General features: G+C 47.8%; 9 protein-coding genes across 9 annotated transcripts; 4 read left to right on the plus strand and 5 right to left on the minus strand.

Annotated features, from left to right (window-relative positions):
* Window positions 1-231: 231 nt before the first annotated feature.
* On the minus strand, window positions 232-1,579 carry ASPWEDRAFT_40046 (uncharacterized protein). The gene is made up of 3 exons (XM_040835232.1): window positions 975-1,579; window positions 742-912; window positions 232-687 (listed from the first exon to the last, which is right to left on the minus strand). The coding sequence occupies exons 1-3, from the start codon at window positions 1,106-1,108 to the stop codon at window positions 285-287; spliced, it is 708 nt and encodes a 235-aa protein (XP_040688599.1). The 5' UTR covers window positions 1,109-1,579; the 3' UTR covers window positions 232-284.
* A 1,082-nt stretch (window positions 1,580-2,661) lies between these two features.
* Window positions 2,662-4,344, minus strand: ASPWEDRAFT_51156 (MFS transporter; the record flags this gene model as incomplete). Its single annotated transcript, XM_040837557.1, has 3 exons — window positions 2,662-3,705; window positions 3,770-4,183; window positions 4,279-4,344. The coding sequence occupies 3 exons, from the start codon at window positions 4,342-4,344 to the stop codon at window positions 2,662-2,664; spliced, it is 1,524 nt and encodes a 507-aa protein (XP_040688600.1).
* Window positions 4,345-5,287: 943 nt separating this feature from the next.
* Window positions 5,288-7,164, plus strand: ASPWEDRAFT_59439 (uncharacterized protein; the record flags this gene model as incomplete). Its single annotated transcript, XM_040838455.1, has 3 exons — window positions 5,288-5,786; window positions 6,335-6,793; window positions 6,868-7,164. The coding sequence occupies exons 1-3, from the start codon at window positions 5,718-5,720 to the stop codon at window positions 7,162-7,164; spliced, it is 825 nt and encodes a 274-aa protein (XP_040688601.1). The 5' UTR covers window positions 5,288-5,717.
* Window positions 7,165-7,380: 216 nt separating this feature from the next.
* Window positions 7,381-9,291, minus strand: ASPWEDRAFT_171758 (uncharacterized protein; the record flags this gene model as incomplete). The annotated part of the gene is made up of 7 exons (XM_040830830.1): window positions 7,381-7,408; window positions 7,455-7,707; window positions 7,757-7,979; window positions 8,029-8,073; window positions 8,125-8,720; window positions 8,770-9,177; window positions 9,225-9,291. 7 exons carry the CDS (start codon window positions 9,289-9,291, stop codon window positions 7,381-7,383), a joined length of 1,620 nt encoding a protein of 539 aa, XP_040688602.1.
* A 396-nt stretch (window positions 9,292-9,687) lies between these two features.
* On the plus strand, window positions 9,688-10,575 carry ASPWEDRAFT_68366 (uncharacterized protein; the record flags this gene model as incomplete). The annotated part of the gene is made up of 4 exons (XM_040838965.1): window positions 9,688-9,902; window positions 10,046-10,253; window positions 10,349-10,491; window positions 10,570-10,575. Exons 1-4 carry the CDS (start codon window positions 9,774-9,776, stop codon window positions 10,573-10,575), a joined length of 486 nt encoding a protein of 161 aa, XP_040688603.1. The 5' UTR covers window positions 9,688-9,773.
* An 863-nt stretch (window positions 10,576-11,438) lies between these two features.
* ASPWEDRAFT_109888 (putative mitochondrial phosphate carrier protein (Mir1)) lies at window positions 11,439-12,649 on the plus strand (the record flags this gene model as incomplete). The annotated part of the gene is made up of 4 exons (XM_040828124.1): window positions 11,439-11,587; window positions 11,734-12,153; window positions 12,211-12,495; window positions 12,550-12,649. 4 exons carry the CDS (start codon window positions 11,439-11,441, stop codon window positions 12,647-12,649), a joined length of 954 nt encoding a protein of 317 aa, XP_040688604.1.
* Window positions 12,650-13,536: 887 nt separating this feature from the next.
* On the plus strand, window positions 13,537-17,202 carry ASPWEDRAFT_154448 (Hsp70 family protein). The gene is made up of 2 exons (XM_040829667.1): window positions 13,537-13,814; window positions 13,871-17,202. The coding sequence occupies exon 2, from the start codon at window positions 13,890-13,892 to the stop codon at window positions 16,839-16,841; it is 2,952 nt and encodes a 983-aa protein (XP_040688605.1). The 5' UTR covers window positions 13,537-13,814; window positions 13,871-13,889; the 3' UTR covers window positions 16,842-17,202.
* Window positions 17,203-17,272: 70 nt separating this feature from the next.
* ASPWEDRAFT_40051 (uncharacterized protein) lies at window positions 17,273-18,440 on the minus strand. Its single transcript, XM_040835233.1, has one exon. It carries the CDS (start codon window positions 18,285-18,287, stop codon window positions 17,523-17,525), a length of 765 nt encoding a protein of 254 aa, XP_040688606.1. The 5' UTR covers window positions 18,288-18,440; the 3' UTR covers window positions 17,273-17,522.
* Window positions 18,441-18,807: 367 nt separating this feature from the next.
* Window positions 18,808-21,545, minus strand: ASPWEDRAFT_132696 (SDA1 family protein). The gene is made up of 4 exons (XM_040829292.1): window positions 21,434-21,545; window positions 21,298-21,333; window positions 20,939-21,226; window positions 18,808-20,874 (listed from the first exon to the last, which is right to left on the minus strand). The coding sequence occupies exons 1-4, from the start codon at window positions 21,478-21,480 to the stop codon at window positions 18,993-18,995; spliced, it is 2,253 nt and encodes a 750-aa protein (XP_040688607.1). The 5' UTR covers window positions 21,481-21,545; the 3' UTR covers window positions 18,808-18,992.
* Between the last annotated feature and the right edge of the window lie 133 nt (window positions 21,546-21,678).

The following is a 21,678-nucleotide window of genomic DNA, read 5'->3' on the forward strand; positions in this document are numbered from 1 at the left end:
ATTAGGAAATAGCCGAGGCAACTTTCGATGATTATTCAGGATACCATCCGGTCATTCTACATTAATGGGCATAAATTATCATAAATATTGCTGATGAGTCTGGTCACGCTGGTGAGAGTCAGAGCTATCACATGTGGGTATGTTGGTTCATGTCATAATGAAGTCATTTGCAGGCTGCATGTCTACATTTATGCTTTCAAGGATAACGAACGATATTGATATGATATTACTTATTACTATGGATGGATCAGTGTTTCGCTTCACCTCCTGCTTCATCATTTTAATCAACAATACGTCGGCGGAGGCGTACTGCCCTTGCCCCATGCTTTGCCCGGCATCAAATGCTCGGGATTACTGACCTGAAAGGTCTTCTGCGAGATCCTCGACGACTTTTTCTTTTCCTTCTGCTTCAGCAACCTGAGCAGTTGCTGCCGTTGCTGCTCATCCTCCGTGAGAAGAGCCGTATCGTCGCGAGTCCGAGAGTACCTAGTCTCGCGAGTGTAGGTCGGATAGGCCGCAGAGATACCCATTCCATACATCCACAACCCAGCCAGGGCATAGAGAAAGCCCGAGGCGCCCGATAAACAGATACTCACTAGTTGTAGATTACTGACGGGGTATAAATTCCGACAGAGGATGTTGAACACAACGCTGAATAAACCGAGGAGACTGGAGTAGAGACAGGGGCTGCAAAAATAATCAGATCAATGCGATGATAAGATAATCCAGAAGGGAACGTACAGATATAGCGATTGGAGAAGAAAGCTGGGCTCCGAGTACAGAATACACCCCAGTAGCATGGAGAGCGCGTATGCGACGGCGATAAAAACCATTCCGACGGTGGTGAGGGAAATCGAGTCGAGTTTTATACTCGGCTTATCGGCTTCGAATGCAACGGGGAGGATGAGGTATCTGGAGGAATGCGATGTCAGCATTGGTATATACGGCCGACAGACAGATAAGGGATAACACACCCCAAGAGCAGCATATTCGATGTGACCGCCGTAAAGATCCTCCATGGCCACCAGACGCTCCTATTATCCGACTGAGACTGAGTGGGCTGTGGTGTTCCCACCTCGTGGTACTGTTGTTGGTATTGGTAATTCATTATCGTTAATTCATATAAGGGGTTCGTAGATGAAGCGGAAGTGAAGGACGTTGGATGCGATTAATTCATTAGCGGGGGAGAGAGCGATCAGAGGAGCAAAACGACAGACAGGGGCCAAAAGAGCCAGCAGTTAACTAGCCAACGAAAGGAGGGATGACGAAGAAGAAGAACAAAATATTGAGGCTGGAAAATGGAAATTAACGAAAGCTGAAGGCTGAAAGGTTTCTCCGCCCCAAGTCAGCCCAGACCAGCAGCTAAAGAGCGACCGGGGAGGATTCGCGCGTCGTGCAAAAAACAAGGATGATCATGATTCTGCACTATCCAGCGACTAGCAGCAGTTGGTTACTGGCGATATCGTCAAAAACCAGCATCAACCGCATCTCTGCATCGTCATCCTTCACCCGATTCTTGTCCAGATGGAGAAAAGCCACTCGAACCAAGCCGGGCGCAGCCGCACGATCAACCACTGCGCCCCGATCCGATCCAACAAAGATAGAAGCAATAAATATGCAGCAATGCAACAATACAACTGATTGATATTATTCTATCTATGGGTGATCTGATATAGTCTCCACATCTAGATTCTTCGTGATTAGACGAAAGTCAAACTCATCCGGCACTTCGAAGCTATCAATCGTTAGTCGGGCAGCAAACAAGCAGCAAATATAGCAGCAAAGAAACATACTCAATCTCATTCCCCTCCTGTCGAGTGATCTTGCCTCCAGCAGATGTAATCAGCGATTTCATTCTATCTAAATCAGCTTTGATATCAACAGCATTGATAGAGGAAAGACAAACCGGTCTTTATCCGAGCCAGTAATGTGGTTTTGCAGTACAACCTATCCCAACACTCATATTAGCTTCATCGATACGAACCAAGATGGAGAACAAACCGAGTGGTAAGGCATGTTGCTTTGTGGATATGTCGGGTGAAGACAAGCTGCTTCTCGTTCCAAAACCATTCCAAAGTCCGTATAGGACAGAATGGCAAGGCGATCGATTAAATACTGGTTCATATGGCGAATCATCATGATATCATATTCACCATGGCAAAGGATGTTATATTGATATTTACTACTTTGTGGTCTATCAATATAGACTATCTAATTCTAAGAGCAATCTAGTTAGCACTGGTGATAAACAATAGCAACTATAATCCGATCTAGTATTCATCTTCATGCGATATAAGCCACTTCAATGCCGGTGAGGACAAGTGGATGTCCTCATGCTACCATCATAGCAGGTGGCTGTGTCCCATCGCAGGAATCAAGTCCCGGCAGCAGGAATGCAGGAACCCAAAACTCCAAGTTTAAATACGAAGTGCTAATTATAATCGTCCATTATATAACACACTTTATTAATGCTGCCTAATAATGCTGCTGACTGTTGCCGTGTCAATAATGATACCTGTACCTATTTGTGCAATCAAATAATCCTCGATAGAGAATCAAGTGCTTTCAAAATAACAATAAGAAGGAAGAAATATTGAACAATGCTCACCCTATCCCATACCCTGTAATAAAACCAACCTGAAATAATACCGATTAAATTACTCAACGACCCTGCTCCAAATCCTTTGGTTCGGTTTCAACAACCTGGACAACTGGAGTGGCTGGCCGGGTATCATGGGCAGGTTTCTCCCGTTCCCCATATTCCTTCAGCTTCAGGGCCTGGAGTTCCTGGCAGAATCGGCTGTTGCATCTGATGCGATCTCCGTAGCGGATGAACACGAATGGGATCACTGTGACCCCCATACTCAAAAAGGCAATGAGTGTGCAGGCCCAGTGCACCCCAAGTCGATCGAACATTGGTTTGGCTGCCAGTGGCAATACTGCCCCCAGCGTACTCCGGGTGAAGGTGGCTGCGGACAAGGCACTGGCGGAATACGTTTCATAGGCATCAGTAACGTAATTGATCATAGCCATGAAGATCAGCAAGTAGCCTGTCCCAAATGGGATACCAGAAAGTAAAGGAACCACCCAGTGGATTTTAGGAGATGCGGTCCAGCCAATCCAAAAGAGAGACAGGACGTATAATGGCCCGCCGATACACGCCAGAGGAAGACGGCGGTATTCTTCAATGTACGCCCATTTGGCGTTTCTGGCTTTGGCTCTGGCCAGGTAGCCGTCGTACCATACGAATATGAAGCAAGCGATGACAGCACCAATACCGATTGGCAAGAAACATAGCCCAGAATAGCCCGAGTCCATACCATAAATTCCCTGGAAGATGATGGGATATGCCTGGAAGTAAAGGTAGAAGATGGCAAAGGCAAGTGCGAGATAAAAGCACGAGCAAGAGGTAATGGCCTCGTAAAAGAGCATCTGGAATGGCCGTTTCAGGTTGACGGCTAGTGTTTGCTTCAGGCTTTGACCTTTAAGATCCAACGGTGACATGATGTTGGGATTACCGGTCTCCTTGCGTAGCTTGATGGCTCTTCGCTGAAGTATAATCGGCCTGTATGTTTCGGGCATGAGAATGGTCATTGGCAATGTCACACCAGCACAGATAAGTCCAAACCAAAAGGCCCATCTCCAACTATACTCGGAAACAAAGCCAGAAACCAAGGGTCCAAATATGGGTCCGACGGTAGTGGCCTGTCTTGCGTTAGACAATCACCTAGATATATGAAGGAAAAGGAAGGGAAAAATTGACACTTACAGCCATGTAATATGCCATAAGTCGCCCTCGAGCGGTAGGATCAGTATAGAGGTCGGCATACACGCCACCAACTATAGAAATCGGTGCAGAAGCTGCCATCCCATCAATCAATCGAAACACCAACAGAGAAGGGTATGAGTTTGCCAATGCACATGCCATCATAAAGACAGTAAACAGCACAAAGGCAATCAACAATGGATACCTCCGTCCATATGCCTCCGAGCTAGGGCCCCATAGCATAGGCCCCACGATGTAGCCGATAAGATAAACGGATATTGGCAAGACGAGGACCTGCTCGTTTGTGATATTGAATTCTCGAGAAATTGGCTTAATAGCACCACCGGTTAGGGATGATCCCACAGTACTGTTCATGACCTCCACCGCGCCGGTGATAAGAATAAACGCCCTCAAAGCCTAAAGTATGGCAATATCGGTCAGCTTGACGTCGTAGAACATATGGGTAATTATCAAGTAACAAACCAGAATCGCATGTTAAGTTGCGTATATACCTTTGAGAAATTCGCCGGGTTGCCAGAGTCGCCAGGCCCAAAAGAGACGATCGTCTTTGAGGCCATTCGACGAGATTGAGAAGTCGAGTCATCATGCTTGGCCTGTATCTCATTTTGGGAAGCGTGATCAAACTGCGACTCATCCGATGAAGATAATACCTCCTCTATTGAAAAAAAAAATTAGCACCATGGTGATCTGAATCGAATTGGTTGAAGACGAACCTGTTGGCGGTACGATCTTCTGTGAAGATTCTGTTGACAGCGGGTTATTAGACATGATGCTATCTTCGTACCATGGAGTCAGTGGACCTTGATCTACCTCGTTAAACTACGAGAGATGAGGGAGATGAGGCGATATAAAGGTTCCCCGCGAGAGCCTGCAAAAGGGTTGTCTGAGAATAAGTTGGAGAAACGGCAAGAGAATTCGTCATCTCATAACGAAGAAAGTGATGTCCACATCCCTTCAAATGCCCTACGTCGTTACCAGAAAAGAAGGATGTGGAGCATGATCACCTTTGCTGGATAGATTTGGCATTTGGATATCGAATCAGGCAGTTTGTTCTGCTGATCGCCACCCTGTTCAGGAACTCGGCTACGGTTGGCACTGGAGACAGGGGAAAAGACTAAGAATTGGAGATGTTCGAGAAGGAAACAGAGTTTGCCATCGTCATATAAATCATAACAATGATCAGTCACTCCCTGGCTGTTTGGGTTTCCAATTGTTCCAGGGGAAGATGAATCTTCAATTTCAGGGAAGCTCTTATTGAACTAAGTCCAGACTAGAGACGAGTTGGTGGGAATGTTTCATTTGCATGCATCATCGTAGAGATAGCACGGACGACGTAGATAGATCATCATTCCAACCAGTGGGTGGCTGTCACTGCCGTCAAATTTTTATTGTATATTTTCTCTTCTCTTTCTCCAATCTTTGGGAATAAGTAGAATATTTACTGAACGGTAGCGAATCGTATTCAATGCCTAAAATTTTTTCAAGAACCGAACCATGGATGGCAAGCGACCTCAAAGTCCGGAACCAAACTGCAGTTCGCGCGGGAGGCGACAGGGCATCGGAAAGCCATCGGGAACTAGCGTTAGCAAGTCCATACATAGTATATAGATAGTGATGTCGATGGCGTATCCCTGAAGTTGTGCAGACTGCGGACAGAGGATAATCCAAATGGCAAAAAACAGGATATCCGATGATATGTACTGTGTCCCTAGCAGGTGATTGACCCCAGGCCGCGTCATGGCTCATGGCAGCATTCCCCGGGTCTCCTCGATTCGGCTCCAGAGTTGTTTCAAATTCGCTTATCTCCCCGCGAGAAAAAGAGAACAAGGGGATGCTGTTATTAGGGACGTAGGGAGAGTGGCGATCGACCGCTAGAGGCGTCAATCCGGATGGATATTCCGATCGAACATCAGACTCCTAGGACCCAATAATGTGCAGAACATCCTTACGCCACGATCGGATGCTTGGGTCGGAGGAGCATCCCGTCTGTATTCCAAATGTACAGCACTGTGGTTATGATCCATAGTTAGTCCAGTTGTTTTTGAGGAGAGAATTGGATTGATCAAGAGGAAAAGAAATGAAAGAGATAAAGACGTTGAGTTGAGGATCCACAAGATGGCGATCGCTACGGGTGGCTGTTTGTTCTAGTAATGCAGTTTATGCCTGAGGCTGACATCATCTATACACATTGCAGACATCATCGATATCAGAATTATCTCAATATATCCTTAATCTGGAATTAATTAAGTGAACTTATATAGTTATCCGAATTGATTGACAGATAATTTGTCTGATACCAGCTACCTTACGATCTACACTACACGTTACGAAATACATACTCCGACATCTGTATCCATTTACCCAAAATATGACCATCTACCAAGAGTACACATTTTATAAAGAAGAATATTTATTGATATACTCTATAATTTTCTAATACTAACTCAGCAAGTAATTATACTGCCTAGTACGATGCATCAGGTCCTACCGGAAATACTTCCTATCATCTACCAAAATGATCTTGAGTGACCTTCACACCCCACCCAGCTTTTCTTGAAGCCAGAAGTACCCGTCGCGGACTTTACAGACCAGACAATCATAGCAACAGTATCCAATGTCGGTCTGGGAAAGGAGGCTTGCAAATACTTTGTCCGGATGAACGCAGCACGGGTCATCGCGACTGTGCGCAACGAGTCTCGCAGACTGTCCGCATTGCGAGAAATCGAGAAGGAAACAGGCCGAAAAGGAATAGTAGAGTTGTGGGAGCTCGACTATGGCAGATATGACAGCGTCTTGGTGTTCGGAGAGCGAGTGAAGAAGGCATTGCAACGGTTAGACAAGGTCGTGCTCAATGCTGGAGTCGCAACATGGAACTGGGAGCTACTCGAGGAACATGAGAGTATCATCATAGTCAATGTTATCAGCACCACCTTGCTTTCTTGTATTCTCTTGTCAGTCCTGCAGCGCAGTGCCCGGTTGAATGGTAGTGATCCGGCGCTGAGCATAGTCAGCTCAGGTGTGGATGCGTATGCGCAGTTCAACGAACATCCGACATGTCCGATCTGTATAATGTGTCCAAGCTGCTTCAGATTTTCGTCGTTCGCGAGATTGTGGCCCGGATCCAGAATGCTGAGCCGTTTGTCACCATCAACACCCTCAACCCGGGCATGTGCTACACGGATCTAACCCGCAGCGCTGAGGGATTTGCCAAGATCTTTTTGATAGTCATGAGAGCCCTGATAGCATGGACAGCCGAGGAGGGTTCGCGCACGCTGGTCCATGCTACTATGCAGGCAAAGAGAGCCATGGCGCGTTCATCACCGGCGGCAACCTCATCAAGAAGTGCAAAGACGTTAAGAATCATTGATATGGGCTAACATCCACACCCAGTAATTCCATGGCTCCCTATGTGACCAGGCCCGGAGGCTTTCTGATGCAAAAGAAAATATGGAATGAGCTGGAGGAGGTTCTGGAGGATATCAAGCCAGGAGTGACGGCAGTTGTGAGATAGTAGGAACCCGAAAGAACGCATGAATATTAGTGTTTTAGATAGCGATATTGAATGAGCAGATTTCGATGAACTGGCCCAAGATTTAATTATACTTGTAAATATATTTGTTGCTGTGAAAAGTCAGTAAAGTCCATTCAAGAAGCAGAAGAAACATACAAATGTCGCCCAAGACTGGCTCTTCCCTCCGCGGCCGCATTTACCCACACGCTGACACTCATTGAAGCAACGGGGAAATCAGCGTAGCCACGATTATCAATTGTGATTGTCTCTTTGCGCCATTCGAGAATATCGGTCCATTGTTCTCCAGCATGGTTTCGACCGACATACATGCGCTTGTGTGATGCGCCGGCATTGCTCATCACACACGCAAGACCGTCTCGGTGCCGACGGTTGCCATACCGCACGAAACCTACAGACAAGATTAGCAGATATAAAGTGGTACTCAGCAGTATGCTCACCGATGCAGTTTCGACGATCGAAATAATCCCGCTGTTCACCGTAGGCGTACAACTTGCGCGCACGGGCGAGAGTCGGGAGTTTGCCTCCGCAGGATGGAGGCATGGTATGGTTGGCATCACCTTTGATGCCGTAGAGGTCTCCGTAGAAGATACATGGCTGTCCCTGGCTTCGAAGCAGGATTAAAGCATATGCGAGAGGTTTGAAGAACGCTGAAACTGGGGCCTGGTATAGTAAGCATTATGGATGCGAAGAGCACAGAAAATAAACTGACCTCTAGAGACTGTCCAGGTTGCGTATCGTGGTTTGCGACAAATGTCTAGATGTTGTTAGTAGTCATCAAAAGGAATACTCTGGAGTCCTATCTTACCACTGCGTATTTGGGCTCAGTTTGAACCAAAGTTCCATCCAAAACATGCCGAAGATCTGCTCTGTCTGTACGGGAAATGCTCGAAAAACGACCGACCAGAGGAGCATCAAACAGCGAAAGCCTATGATCCATCTCCTCCAAGTAATTCAATAGGATATTAACTTCACCCTTCCAGTATTCTCCCACAATAAAGAAATCCGACCCGACAGTTTCTCGAAGATGGTCGATGAATTTCTTTTGAAACCCAGCTGAATAGTGCTTCACTGCGTCCAATCTCATCCCACTGAGAGACATCTCCGTGCTAATCCATTGTCCCCATTTGAGGACATCTTCTCGGACCTCACGGTTGGAATAGTCCAAGTCTGAAAACATCAAGAAGTCATAGTTGCCATTCTCGTCGCTGACGTCTTTGGCCCAGCCCTTGTCGGGGCCCACGATCTTGTATATCGCCTTTTCCTTTCGCGAGTCGTCCCAATCGAGACCACTAAAGTGATACCAGTGGTACTTCATGGAGCTGTATTTGTCTCCACGACCGGGGAAATCCCATCCAACCCAGCCTTCGATCTCTTCAGGGCAGGATGTTTCCACATTTCTTTCTGTAGTGACAGTTAGCCGATGAATAATAAGCGAGTCCTGGATACATACGGCCTGGATCGACCTTGACTGCTGGAAACCGTTCTGTATAGTCTGCAGCTGCTTTATGATTGAGCACGGCATCCCAGTAGATCCCAATACCCAGATCTCGGGCAAACGAGACGAGATCTTCCAGTTGCTCTCTAGTTCCCCATTTCGTAGCACGGGATCCCTTTTGGTCAAACTCTCCCAGATCATACAGGTCATATATGTCGTATCCGTTGCCAGACGGACTCATAGCCTTACATCCAGGAGGAATCCACATATTATCCACTCCGATGTCTTTCAAACTGGGTAGTGCTTTTCGAAGACGGCGCCAGTGGTTCTGATCATCAGGCACATGCCACTCGAAAGCTTGCATCATGAGAGTATTATCCGGGGCATCCCATGATGGCTTCTGATCCAGATTCTCTGCTGCTTCTGTTTATCGTCAGTGATTGTTCTTGGCTAATATCGGGCAGACGAACCTTCGATTTCTTTCCATTTTTTATCTTCTTTATTCCTATTTGGAAAACAACATAGGAAAGAGAGCATTTTAGATGAGATTGTAGGAGAATAATATCGGAGAATAAAGCAAAAGAAGTAAATCAATAAATAAAAAATATATGGACCTGAAACCCGTTTTGGATGTAGGCTGTCAGAATGACTTGGTCAGGCAAAAATCAGACAGACTTGAAATGACATCCAGGCGAGTGGAATTTGTGTCAGCTTTAAATGCGATTAGAACAAAGATATAATAAGACACTCGAACGCCTTAAGACTTAAATCAGTCAATTATATATCGCCAATGTCTCGCAAAAGACTTTGTTCCAGATTTCTACTATCCCTTGTCTTAGATTCATGTGATGTCACATGACCCTACAGTTATTATTAGACTGTCACTCTTTTTCTTATCTCTTCGTCGCTGAACCAGTCAATTGCGGAATGAAAGCCTCCTAGATTTGGCCGCAAATATCAGGGAGCAATTACCAGTCACGATGGCTCCCCAGTGTCCGTCATCTTCGGCTATGTTGTGAATGAGGAAATGCATGTGCCACGAAGGTCGCTGGAGATTTATGACACCACGCCAGGGGCAAAAGATCGGGTGGACACTGTTGCTTTTGACTTTCAGAGAAAAATATATTGATCGCGTTTTTGCGAAGCGTGTGAGTTTGCAGATCGAGTGGAAGTCATTGCACTACCTCTGCCATCTGAAACCAGCCAGGATGAGAGAGTTGCTCGCTGTATCCAGCATCTTACCGTGGAAGCAACGGTTTCCTACGGACGCTACACGCTCTATGACTAACAGGAAGACGAGTATCAGGGTTACCGGAAAATGCTGATAATCATTGATTCCGAAGATTGGGAAGCAGATGGGATACTTTTTGTGGAGTTTGATCTGCGAAAGAAGGACTGTTTGGGGGAACCCTTGCCTGAGGTTTTTGTGAAGAGGTATACTGGCTCCATGGCTAGCCGTTGGGTGGGATCTACGGACCAACACACGAATGGAATCGTAGGTATGTATTTGCTGATGAAGGCAATACCGATGAGCATATTCCACGAGCCGAACGGATAACTGCGCGAACCCTTGAGGGCGCATACATTTGTACAGGCACGAGTAGTGAGTGCGGTGACACATCAGCAAGGAACCACGTCAGTCTTGAAGGCAAACGATACGCAAGGCGCGGTAATACTGGGTCAAATAGTGCAGTAGAATCAAGGGCGATGGATGTGATTCAGAGACACTGTAAACAGGTACCGTTTAAAAGTCCATGACTGACATTGTCTAGCCATTGACTCCTCGTGTATCAATGATACTATAATATACAGTAGATATGATCAGTCTATACAACTGGTATTATCGTCTTGGAATTCTTCAGTTCTAATAATAATCGCAACTGTGGTGAAATCTGACCAATCAGAGACGTTTAAATGAAACCAAGATGCCTTTGTGATTCGAGGAAAATCAAACACTTTATCCTTCGGTCGTATTGCTGATTATGATTCTGATTATCAGAATAATAAACATCAAAGAGCATTAAAGCTGTGTCAGTATGTTATGCCTGTTTGGGCTTTCATAAGTCGGTGGAAGCGTTGTTATAGAGACGCATACGTCATCGGGTAGCCCGGACCATCTGTGAAGCGTCCAAGTCAATGCTTTGAGATTGTATTCTCGATTGATATTTATTGAGTGAATATGAAAGATAATCTGAGATCAGTCTATATAACTAATTATGCTAATTGAATACCCTGTTCTTGTCGAGAACCAGTCCATGGTACGTACGTTGAAAACTTTGACATGTGGCTATATCCTTTCCTTCGGCTTCCGATGGTCCGCACACACTGTGACCTCTTCAATATCAATTTACAACAGAAGAAGTACTAAATAATATAATCTAAATCCAATTGAATCAAATCAATTTAATTCCATTTGTACATAGTATAAAAAATAAAACATAGTTGGCACGACAATCGGACTTAAGGCCCCGACCGCAACAATGCATGGACCGCGAAAAGTTTTCGGGTTTCGGTGCCGCTAGTCCCTTTGCCGCCCGGTTAGGCCAGCCTCCCTTTCAATTGATCCTTCCTCTTCTTTTCCTCCCATCCCAGTTTTTGCAAAGCTTCAATTGCTTCATCTTCTCCCCACTCCTCTCTCTTTCTTTCCCTCTTCATAAAATAAAATACATATTCCTCCTCTAATCATGTCTGCTGCTACTGAGGCCCCCAAGGCTGCGGCCCCTGTCGCCCCTGCTGCTCCTGAGCTCAGCAGCCTCCAGCTTTACTCCAGATTCGCCTTCGCTGGTGCCGTCTGTTGCTCCATCACCCACGGTGCTCTCACTCCCGTCGATGTGTAAGTCTGACCTCGTTGCGTCTGTTATCGCGTGAATGCGCCGTGTTCCGTCCTCGGCCTCGATACCAGAATCCCTTCACCGAAGAAAAAAAGAGTTTTCGCAATTGTGACCATGGCGCTGACCGCGGGTTCTCTTTGCTTTTCAGCGTCAAGACCAGAATCCAGCTTGACCCTGCCACCTACAACCGTGGTATGATCGGTGGTTTCCGTCAGGTCATCGCCAAAGAGGGTGCTGGCGCTCTCCTCACTGGTTTCGGCCCTACCGCCGCCGGTTACTTCCTCCAGGGTGCCTTCAAGTTCGGTGGTTACGAATTCTTCAAGAAGCAGTGGATCAACACCCTTGGATACGAGACTGCTTCCAACAACCGCACCGCTGTCTACCTCGCCTCGTCCGCCGCTGCCGAGTTCTTCGCTGACATCGCTCTCTGCCCTCTCGAGGCTACCCGTATCCGTCTCGTCTCTCAGCCCACCTACGCTAGCGGTCTGCTGAGCGGATTCAGCAAGATGCTGAAGAACGAGGGTGTCGGTGCCTTCTACTCTGGATTCGGACCCATCCTCTTCAAGCAGTAAGTATCCAATGCGTTGTGCGGCACAGATTCAGTCCCAACTAACTTGAATTACAGGATCCCTTACACCATGGCCAAGTTCGTCGTCTTCGAGAAGGTCTCTGAGACCATCCTCAACTCCTTCGACAAGCAGAGCCTCTCCGACGGTGCCAAGACTGGTATCAACTTGGGCTCTGGTTTGATCGCTGGTTTCGCCGCTGCCCTTGTCTCTCAGCCCGCCGACACCATGCTGTCCAAGATCAACAAGACCCAGGGTGCTCCTGGTGAGGGTACCGTCACCCGTCTCGCTAAGATCGGTAAGGAGCTCGGCTTCCGTGGCTCTTACGCCGGTATTGGTGCTCGGTAAGTTTTCTGTACGCGCTCTCGGAATGAAACAGTAACTAATATTTCCTCTAGTCTCTTCATGGTTGGTACCTTGACTGCTGGTCAGTTCGCCATCTACGGTGACATCAAGCGTCTCCTCGGTGCCACCGGCGGTGTTGAGATCGGCAAATAAATAATTCATGAGGAAATGGGCTAGCACAAATACCCGCGCCCGTTTAACTACTCGAGAACTGTCAGAATGATACTCGACATATTCTGCGGCATTTCCCGAATACAAAAGAGTGTTGTTGATTTGCGCATCGCGCTTCTTTAATGATTCAAGTGAAGTGTGGTCGAATCTACATGCCATCTCTTGGATCAGTGTTTCACGAATATTTGAATTGATTGTATCCTTCTGTCTAGATTGTAGTATAGTTAAATAGACGCATTGACATTTTAATATTTGCCACCCATTTCGAATACTGTAGATCTATCCAATGCAGCAGAGACAGTAAGAAGAGGTTGAGATATTGGTTATAACCGGCATAAGATTCGATCATCACTCTGGATGTTTAGCAGGGCATCTCTTACGAGTTGTCATTTCGAGGTCTCTTCAACATTATCATATCGCGTTTGAAGCATTTCCCTGTATATATATCTCCCGAGCAGACATCCCAATGTCAGTCGCAATCGAATTCATGCTTACGCGCCCGTGAAATGAATGGTATACCATTTCCCCGATATCTTCCTAGATTTAACATTGGGTTTAGGATATATTTATCCAGTTTGATTATTGGAATTCATGGGATTTGTAGATGAAAGCCGTCTTAGTGGATCGTTGAATTCGATCATCCGAAGGGACAGCAAAGAAAGGAAGGACATCAACGATAAACCAAGCTGAAGATTGCCGCAGATAGCATCAAACAACCATGAAGTCCTTGGAAGCTTCTTCCTTCCACTGCGTCTGCAGGGACTCGTCGATATTCGATCTTCGCGTCGATCATCCCGGCGTGGATGCAAACACACCCAAAATGGGCCTGTTTGCACCGTTTCGCCCCAAACGTGTCCTCTCCCAGCTTCTTAATTCAAGACAGATAATCGATTGCTTTCCTCCATCTCAGCCCTTTTTTTCGGACCCTTTATTATTCATGCTTACTGCCAGCTGGCCAGTATAGTGTGTGACTGTGTGTGCTGGATGGCTTAGTTCAAGGTGTTCTTTTCTTCCTTCAACTATCAACATCATCCGCTTTGCTTTTCGTATCTCCTTCCCCACGACAAGCTTGCGTGTGAGTACACTCTTAGTGTAATTCCATACCGTTTAGCATCTGCAATCGCTTTATCGTCATACCGCCTTTGAGGTTAGTCGTCTATACCCAAGGACAAAGACATAACCAGTTGACTGACAGGTTGGTAGCGGCAAAATTATATAGACAATGGCTCCCCACGGCCGACGACGCCTACAAGATTCGCTAACATTCTCCTCGCCAATTTTCTCTTTCGTGCTCCTCCCCTTCCTCCTCTTCCTCGTCAGTTTCCCTGCGCCTGCCTCCGCTGCCGGGTCCGCAGTCCTTGGTATCGATGTCGGCACCGAGTATCTTAAGGGCGCGCTCGTGAAACCCGGAATCCCGCTCGAGATCGTCCTCACAAAGGATTCGAAGCGCAAAGAGTCGGCCGCTGTCGCGTTCAAGCCTACTAGAGAGAGTAACGGCCAATTCCCTGAACGATTCTACGGTGGCGACGCCTTGGCGCTGGCCGCTCGGTACCCCGACGATGTCTATTCGAACCTGAAGAAGTTGCTCGGTGTTCCCTTCAACGGTGGACAGGATGAGGCTGTCAAGACCTACCAGGGTAGATATCCCGCCTTGAGAGTGGAAGCCGCTCCCGGTAACCGGGGAACTGTCGGACTGCGCAGCAACAGACTCGGTGAGGCGGAGAAGAAGGATGCGTTTTTGGTCGAGGAGATCTTGGCCATGCAGTTGAAGCAGATCAAGGCAAACGCCGATGTTCTGGCTGGCAAGGGATCTGACATCCGTGACGTTGTCATCACCTACCCCGCATTCTACACTGCGGAGGAAAAGAGAAGTCTCGAGTTGGCGGCTGAGTTGGCCGGCTTGAATGTCGAGACTTTGATTAGTGATGGTCTCGCGGTTGGTCTCAACTACGCCATGAGCCGCACCTTCCCCAGCGTTTCGGATGGCCAGAAGCCAGAGTACCACATCGTCTATGATATGGGTGCTGGTTCTACTTCTGCCAGTGTCCTTCGTTTCCAAAGCCGCGCCGTTAAGGATATCGGTCGATTCAACAAGACTGTCCAGGAGGTTCAGGTGATTGGAGCAGGCTGGGACAAGTCCCTGGGTGGAGACGCTCTCAACGATCTCATTGTTCAAGACATGATCGCCAACCTGGTTGAGGAAAAGAAACTGAAGGACCGTGTTACCCCCGCTCAGATTGCGGGTCATGGAAAGACCATGGCGAGACTCTGGAAGGACGCTGAAAGAATGCGCCAGATTCTGAGCGCGAACAGTGAAACCGGTTCCGCATTCGAGAGCATTTATGAGGATGATGTCAACTTCAAGTACCGTGTGAGTCGCGCAAAGCTTGAAGAGTTGGCCGAGCAGCATGTGGCTCGAGTCGAAGCTCCTTTGGAACAAGCTTTGGCTGCCGCTGGATTGAAAATGACCGACATCGATTCCGTTATTCTGCACGGTGGAGCTATCCGGACACCATTTGTCCAGAAGGAGCTGGAAAAGGCTTGCGGAGCAGAGAAACTCAGAACCAATGTCAACGCTGATGAAGCTGCCGTTTTTGGAGCCGCTTTCAAGGGAGCTGCTCTCAGCCCAAGCTTCCGCGTCAAGGACATTCGCGCTAGCGATGCGTCCAGCTACCCTATTGTGCTGAAGTGGTCCTCTGAGAGTAAGGAGAGACAGCAAAAGCTGTTCACTCCCACTTCTCTGGTTGGTCCTGAGAAGCAGGTCACTCTGAAAAACTTGGAAGACTTTGAATTCAGCTTCTACCAGCAAATCCCTACCGAATCACCGGTTCTGGCTGTCAAGACACAGAATCTTACTGCCTCCGTCGCCCACCTGAAAGAGAAGTTTGACTGCTCCGCAGCAAACATGACTACTAAGTTCTCTATTCGTCTCGGTCAAGTCGATGGTCTTCCCGAGGTGGTTGCTGGATCCGTGAGCTGCGAGGTCGAGAGCTCCAAGAAAGGAATCGTTGAGGATGTCAAGGGCTTCTTCGGTTTGGGATCCAAGAAGGATGAGCAGGTTCCCCTGGGAGAGGATGGAGAACCTAGCGAGTCGATCACTCTGGAGCACGAAGAGCCTCAGACACAAACAACATCCGCGGATGAAGCTCCCGCTACGGGTGCCAAAGAAACCAAGGTCCAGACCCAGATTGAATCCATCCCCATTAGCTTCACGACCTCGCCCCTGGGAGTACCTGCTCCTTCGGTCGAGGAACTCAGCCGTATCAAGGGCCGCCTGGCTGCGTTCGACGCCTCGGACCGTGAGCGTTTCTTGCGCGAGGAAGTTTTGAACGAACTGGAATCATTCATCTACCGCAGCCGGGATCTGGTCGAGGACGATGAGTTTATCAAGACAGTCAAGCCGGACCAACTGAATATTCTTAAGGAGAAGATTACGGCTTCTAGTGCATGGATGGATGATGAAAGCGAGAACGCAAAGACCCCTGATTTCCTGGAGAAGCTCAAGGGCTTGAAGGATATCGTCAACCCTGCTCTCAAGAGGAAGCAGGAAAACACTGCCCGACCGGCTCGCTTGGAGCTGCTCCAGGAAGTCCTCAAGAACGCCAAGACAGTGGCCGACGTCATGCAGAAGCAGGTTCAGCAAGATGAAGACCTTTACTCTTCGAGTCTTTCGGCTTCTAGCTCGTCCACTAGCGAGACAGACGCATCTTCGGCCAGCACAACTACCGCCAGCGAATCTCCATCCTCGACGGTCGACCCTCTCGATGAACTCGACGAGGATGCATTCTCTTCTTCGTCGTCTAAGACCTCATCGACCAAGACGACCCCATCTCCCAAACCCTCTGGACCGAAATACACCATGTTCCAGCCCTCTGACTTGGCCACTCTCAACAAGGCCTACGAGTCAACCAACGCCTGGTTTGAGGCCCAGTCCGCCTTGCAGGAGAAGCTCACCGAGTCCGACGACCCAGCCATGACCGTTGTCGAACTTGACATTCGCCTCAAGGAACTGGAGCGCATCATGAACCGCATCTACGAAAAGATGGGTGCGGCCGCCTCCAAGCCCGGAAAGGGATCTGGAAACGGCCAGGCCAAGAAGAGCGGCAAAAAGGAGAAGACCGAGAAGAAGGAAAAGGAGCAAAAAGAGAAGGCTCCTCGCAAGGATGAGCTGTAATCATTTGTCTTTTTGAAATCATCTACATCATTATCATATGTACACCCCCCTTCAAAGCAAACGGTGGGAGTTTGTTTGGATTGAGCGTTATTTTCGCCTCGCCTTTTTATATTATCGTCCTGTTTTATTTTACTGAAGATTTCCCAGCTCCCCACCTTGAATATGCTTGGTTAATTGCCACCTTTTCATGACCATGACCTTTCGTTTTTTTTTTTATCATCTGATTCTACCTGATCCAGCTACCTCTCGCGTTCATATCTGGTACGGGATTGGTTGCATGTAAACTAGATAGAATATAAACTCGGCTATCAAAAGTTTCTCAAAAGATGTATTCAACCTGTAATATTGACAAACCATCCTCCTATCCATACAATAAGTATAAATCAACTAAATCTAAATGTATCGAACTCATAATGAATACAAGCCCTGTGGCGAAAAATAATGTAACAGGATAAAGTAACAAGATATCATAAACCAGCCTCGGGGTATTTGCACACATAATCATCGCCTTGATAAACCAATCCAACCCAAAATCAATATCCCAATAAAGCATACACACATATATAGAAACGAGGAAAAAACGAATCACTTTTCGTTCACGGGAAACCGGCCAGTGACACCAAATACGTACGACGCAAAAGGCATGATTCGCAAGGACAAAAGTAAGCAAGAGCTTTTTGTTCAACGGAAGATAGCACCACCCGTTCCAATATCATAGCTGTCAGTTGCTTTCGGTGTATAATCAGAGTCGACCTCTTCCCGTCTTCGAAGGAAAGATGGCTCTTCAAAATCATCTAGGTCCATTTTGTTCTGGTATTCCATGGCGATGAACCGTCGTCTTTGGTTTCCCAAAGTCGGTGTAAGAATGGTGCGACCGTGGCTCAAATTTGTGTCCTGGTAGGTCTGTTCATCTTCATCCTCGAGTTCGTCAATGTCATCATCAAATGACCGTTTGAGGGGTGCGAAGGACGCGGCGGATTCTTGGCTGCTCGGTGGGAGAGAAAAAGCATCGTTCTCGTCGGTAATGATATCCGGAGAATCGCTTGATTGATATGATGGCTGATACAGAGGCTGAACGGCATTGTCGCCTGGTTTGAACATACCGCCGAAAGGAGCCAGTTCAGCATGGCTGCTGGGGTATCGGGGTTTCTGATCCTGGTCCGCGTAGACGGAATTTTCGAGTTTTTTGGCGCCCAGAGTCTTGTATCCTTCTGCGATGGACTTGCGGACACGCATACCCACTGACATCAGTGAGGCTTGGACCTTGTCAGGAACGGCGGGGGTGGGGGAGTTGGTCCGGGCGGAGTAGTGGTTGTGGGATAAGTGAGGAGGGGTGTTCTCGTTGGATGCTGGAGAGGAAAAGAAGGATGTGATGGGCGGTTGGAAGCGTCTGCGCTTGGAGAGGGTGTCGTTGTTGGCAACGTTCTGGATAGTAGTTGAAGACATCTTGGGCGAGCACAGCACTTGGGCGAAGATAGATCTCTCGACTGCGGGGCGTAGTGACGGTTGAAACCCCAGATGTTCAAAATAGGGATGATGTTGATGCAAGGAATTGGAATGTATGCAAGGTATGTCTGACGTACATATATGGAGGGGAGATGAAAAGAAAAGAAGAGGAGGAAAGAAAGAAGAATGACGGCAAGCGTGGAAATCGAAGGCTGGGGATTGGCACGAGACGCGAGGCGCGAGACGCGCAGACACGCAGAGACACGTGCCCGCAGAACCAATATATCCTATCTGGGACATATTAGGGTCTAGGGTTTCTGTTGGATGTTAAATGTTTAATTAGATTATCTGCATTATTATATGGATATGTATGGGATTTACTGCCTGTTAATTAGAACATCGGGACGTGTATATATGAATAACTTGGTTATCTTGTGTGAAGGTCGCGTTGAACGGAGTACCGCTCTACCTTATACAGATCACTTTTCATACAACCAGACCGGACTCTAGTATAAGTAAAGAATGAACATGATTGAATTATATCCAGGAGATACAGAATAGTGTGGTATCTAAGCTCTTTTGGGGCTTTACTGGCCCATAAACAGATATATATCACAACACGGCAACGCAATGATACAACATCAAAACTCCTTTTCTTTTGTCTCGCATATACTCTAATATCACTTTTCAGCTCATCGGAAATCATTAATTGCCCAAGTTTCCTCTCTTTCCACCTCTCCGGGCTCTGTCTTGGTGAGCCTTGAGCACATTCCGTGTCTCCACAAGACTGCGCTTGCCTTTGCTCTTGGCCTTGCCCAATGTCATCATGAAGTTCTTGCGGCGAGCCTTCTCCTTGTTGGTAGTACTCTTGCCCTCGGCCTCCTTGCGCTCCTTGCGCTTTGCCGTCACACTCTTATGATCATTGCGGTCAGTCTTGCCCTCCTTGGCGTGGGCAATCTTTTCTTCACGCGTAAGCTTTCCAGCCGACAAAGCAGCAAGACCCTCGATCTCTGCTGCGGTCAAGGGGTCATCCTTGTGTCGAGCAGAGTTGCTGTTCTGTCCTTGACGGTGCTTAGAACCAAGCAGAGCATCCACAGAAGCTTCGGTGCGCAGTTCTGCAAGTTTGGCCAGATCTGCTGGAGTAAGGATTTGAGTAGTGGCAAGGTGCAACGCCTTCTTTCTGGCTTCCTCTTTCGCAGCTTCAGCATCAGCTTCTCCCTTCTCCTTTTCTTCGCTTTGCTTAGCCTTCTTCGAAGGACGGTCGGTCTTCTCATCGTCCGAGTCGCTCATGTCGATTTCTGCGTCACTCTCAACGTTGATCCAGCCACCAGAGTCATCACTATCCTCATCATCTTCAACGTTCCAAGCTGCCCAATTGTCCTCTTCGTTCTCTTCGTCGTCTTCTGCGTCGGAGGGCAGACCTTTCTCGATTCTCTTCTTCCTGCGCTCCTCCTCTTTCCAGTTGCCCAGAAGTTCCAGGCCCTCGATTCCACCAGCATCTTGTTCACCGAACCGCTTCTCCTTGCGCTCACCTGATCGGAGACCCATGGAGGCGTCCTTGCCCCGGTCTCGTCTCTTGAGCATGTCCGCAGCAACATCTCTGTACAGACTGAGCAGACCTCTAGCAGCCATGACCACACCCTTATCCTTACTCTTCCTATACATGACAAGGTCCTGAAGTAATGTTTCATTCATAGCGAGGGGCTGTCGCACACAGATCTCTCTGATGGCGTTGAGACCAGCAGAGCAAACCTCTGCGGCTGACGCCTCGGAGACGAACTCGTTTGCAATCTTTTGAACCAGAGGCTCAAGAACATCAGGAGGAACCAAGTCGTGTGTTGCCTGGGCAAGCGATGCCAAAAATGAGGTAACGGACGGCTGTCGGGGAGTAAGGTATTTTTGGAAGTAGGAGTAAAGCTGCATGATGTGTAGTTGATGCAATCCAACAAGACGGGACACAAGTTGTAAGACAAGAAGCTTCTGCTCCAGGTTCAGACCCGACTTGGTGTTATGGAGATGCTTGTAGAACAAGGACTCGGCAAAGCCCTGAGGATCATGGAGAAGATGCAGCGCTGAGAAGTTCAACGGGTGCGGTTGGTTCTTCTTGCGCTCCTTCTTCTTGACAGTTTGCTTTGCTTTTTCAACAGCGCGAGACTTCTTTCTAGTCTTCTTGTTGATCCCAACCTGGTGCTTCACTCGTCCAAGATCGATGGTCTCTTCGTCACTGCTCTCATCTTCCATTTCTTCCCGCTCTTTGTCGCCACCCAGGAAGAAACGAACACCGCCGACAGTGACCTTCTCATTGCTCGACAAACTAGCCTCCTTCATGACCTCAACTGCTTTGGCGTCCGCCCAGATTTGCCGCTTCCAGAGCTCACGGGTGATCTTGATGGCCCAGAGGCCTTTGGATGAGGTGCGGTCTGAAGTGACCAAGTTGAATAGAACAGTCTGCATAGTTTTGTTGAGCTTGTGATTCGCTGTCTTTGAGTTTGCAGTACGAAGATCCATAAGGATCTTTTGGAAAAGCAATGCTCGCAGCGTCTTGCTGGGTGTAGAAATAAGGACCGGGAACAATGTTTGGAGCAGGCTAAAGCGGACAGGAAAAGTCAGTAAAATGTTCTATGTCGATAGTATAGTCCAGGTCAACATACGTAGCTGAATCAATAATGTCCTTCTTTCTCAGAAGCACCAAGCTACCGACAATCTTCTCTCGCAGCTCGGATTCCAAAACCAAATGGTGCTGCGACAACATATCAATGAGCTGCTGCGGGAATTCCTTGGTGATTTCTGGATAGCAATCGGCGACATGAGCGATAAAATCAATTAATTCTCGCAGCGAAATGATTCCCGTATCGGTGCTCGACGAAGGCGCTGCCATGAAGATTTCCCGGTGAGACTCATATTGGTAATGTTGGGCGCGGAAGTCTTCGACGTAAGACCTGATCAAAGCGCACATATATCAGCATACTGCAGGAGAATTATAACGCAATGGCCATTAGATACAACTTACTTTGGGTCCCTTCGAATTTTATGCTGCAAATTGGGCCTGTAGAGCACGGCAGAGGCTGGTTAGTAGTGTTCGAAAATCTTCGTTCGAATTGCCAGATTCCTCGCTCCGCCCGCAACGACGCTCCCAGAGTACTTACAAGTCAGCCTCGACCTTTTCCAAGGCCCCCAACTTTCTTTTCACCATGATGATATATTGTGACTCGTGGTTGCACGAGGAGGGAGAGGAGAGCGGAGGAGGTTGTTGGTTGCTATGGCTGGTGATTAGCTCCGAAACTTTTTTTTCGGGGCTGCCGTCGGCCGTATCGATAAGCGATCAAATTCTGGAGTCGAACAGTCGGGGCCGCGCGCAATGATAGCAGTACTGCGATTATTGTCAAAATGA

This window comes from Aspergillus wentii, assembly GCF_001890725.1.
Source record: "Aspergillus wentii DTO 134E9 unplaced genomic scaffold ASPWEscaffold_4, whole genome shotgun sequence".
Taxonomy (NCBI): Eukaryota; Fungi; Ascomycota; class Eurotiomycetes; order Eurotiales; family Aspergillaceae; genus Aspergillus; species Aspergillus wentii.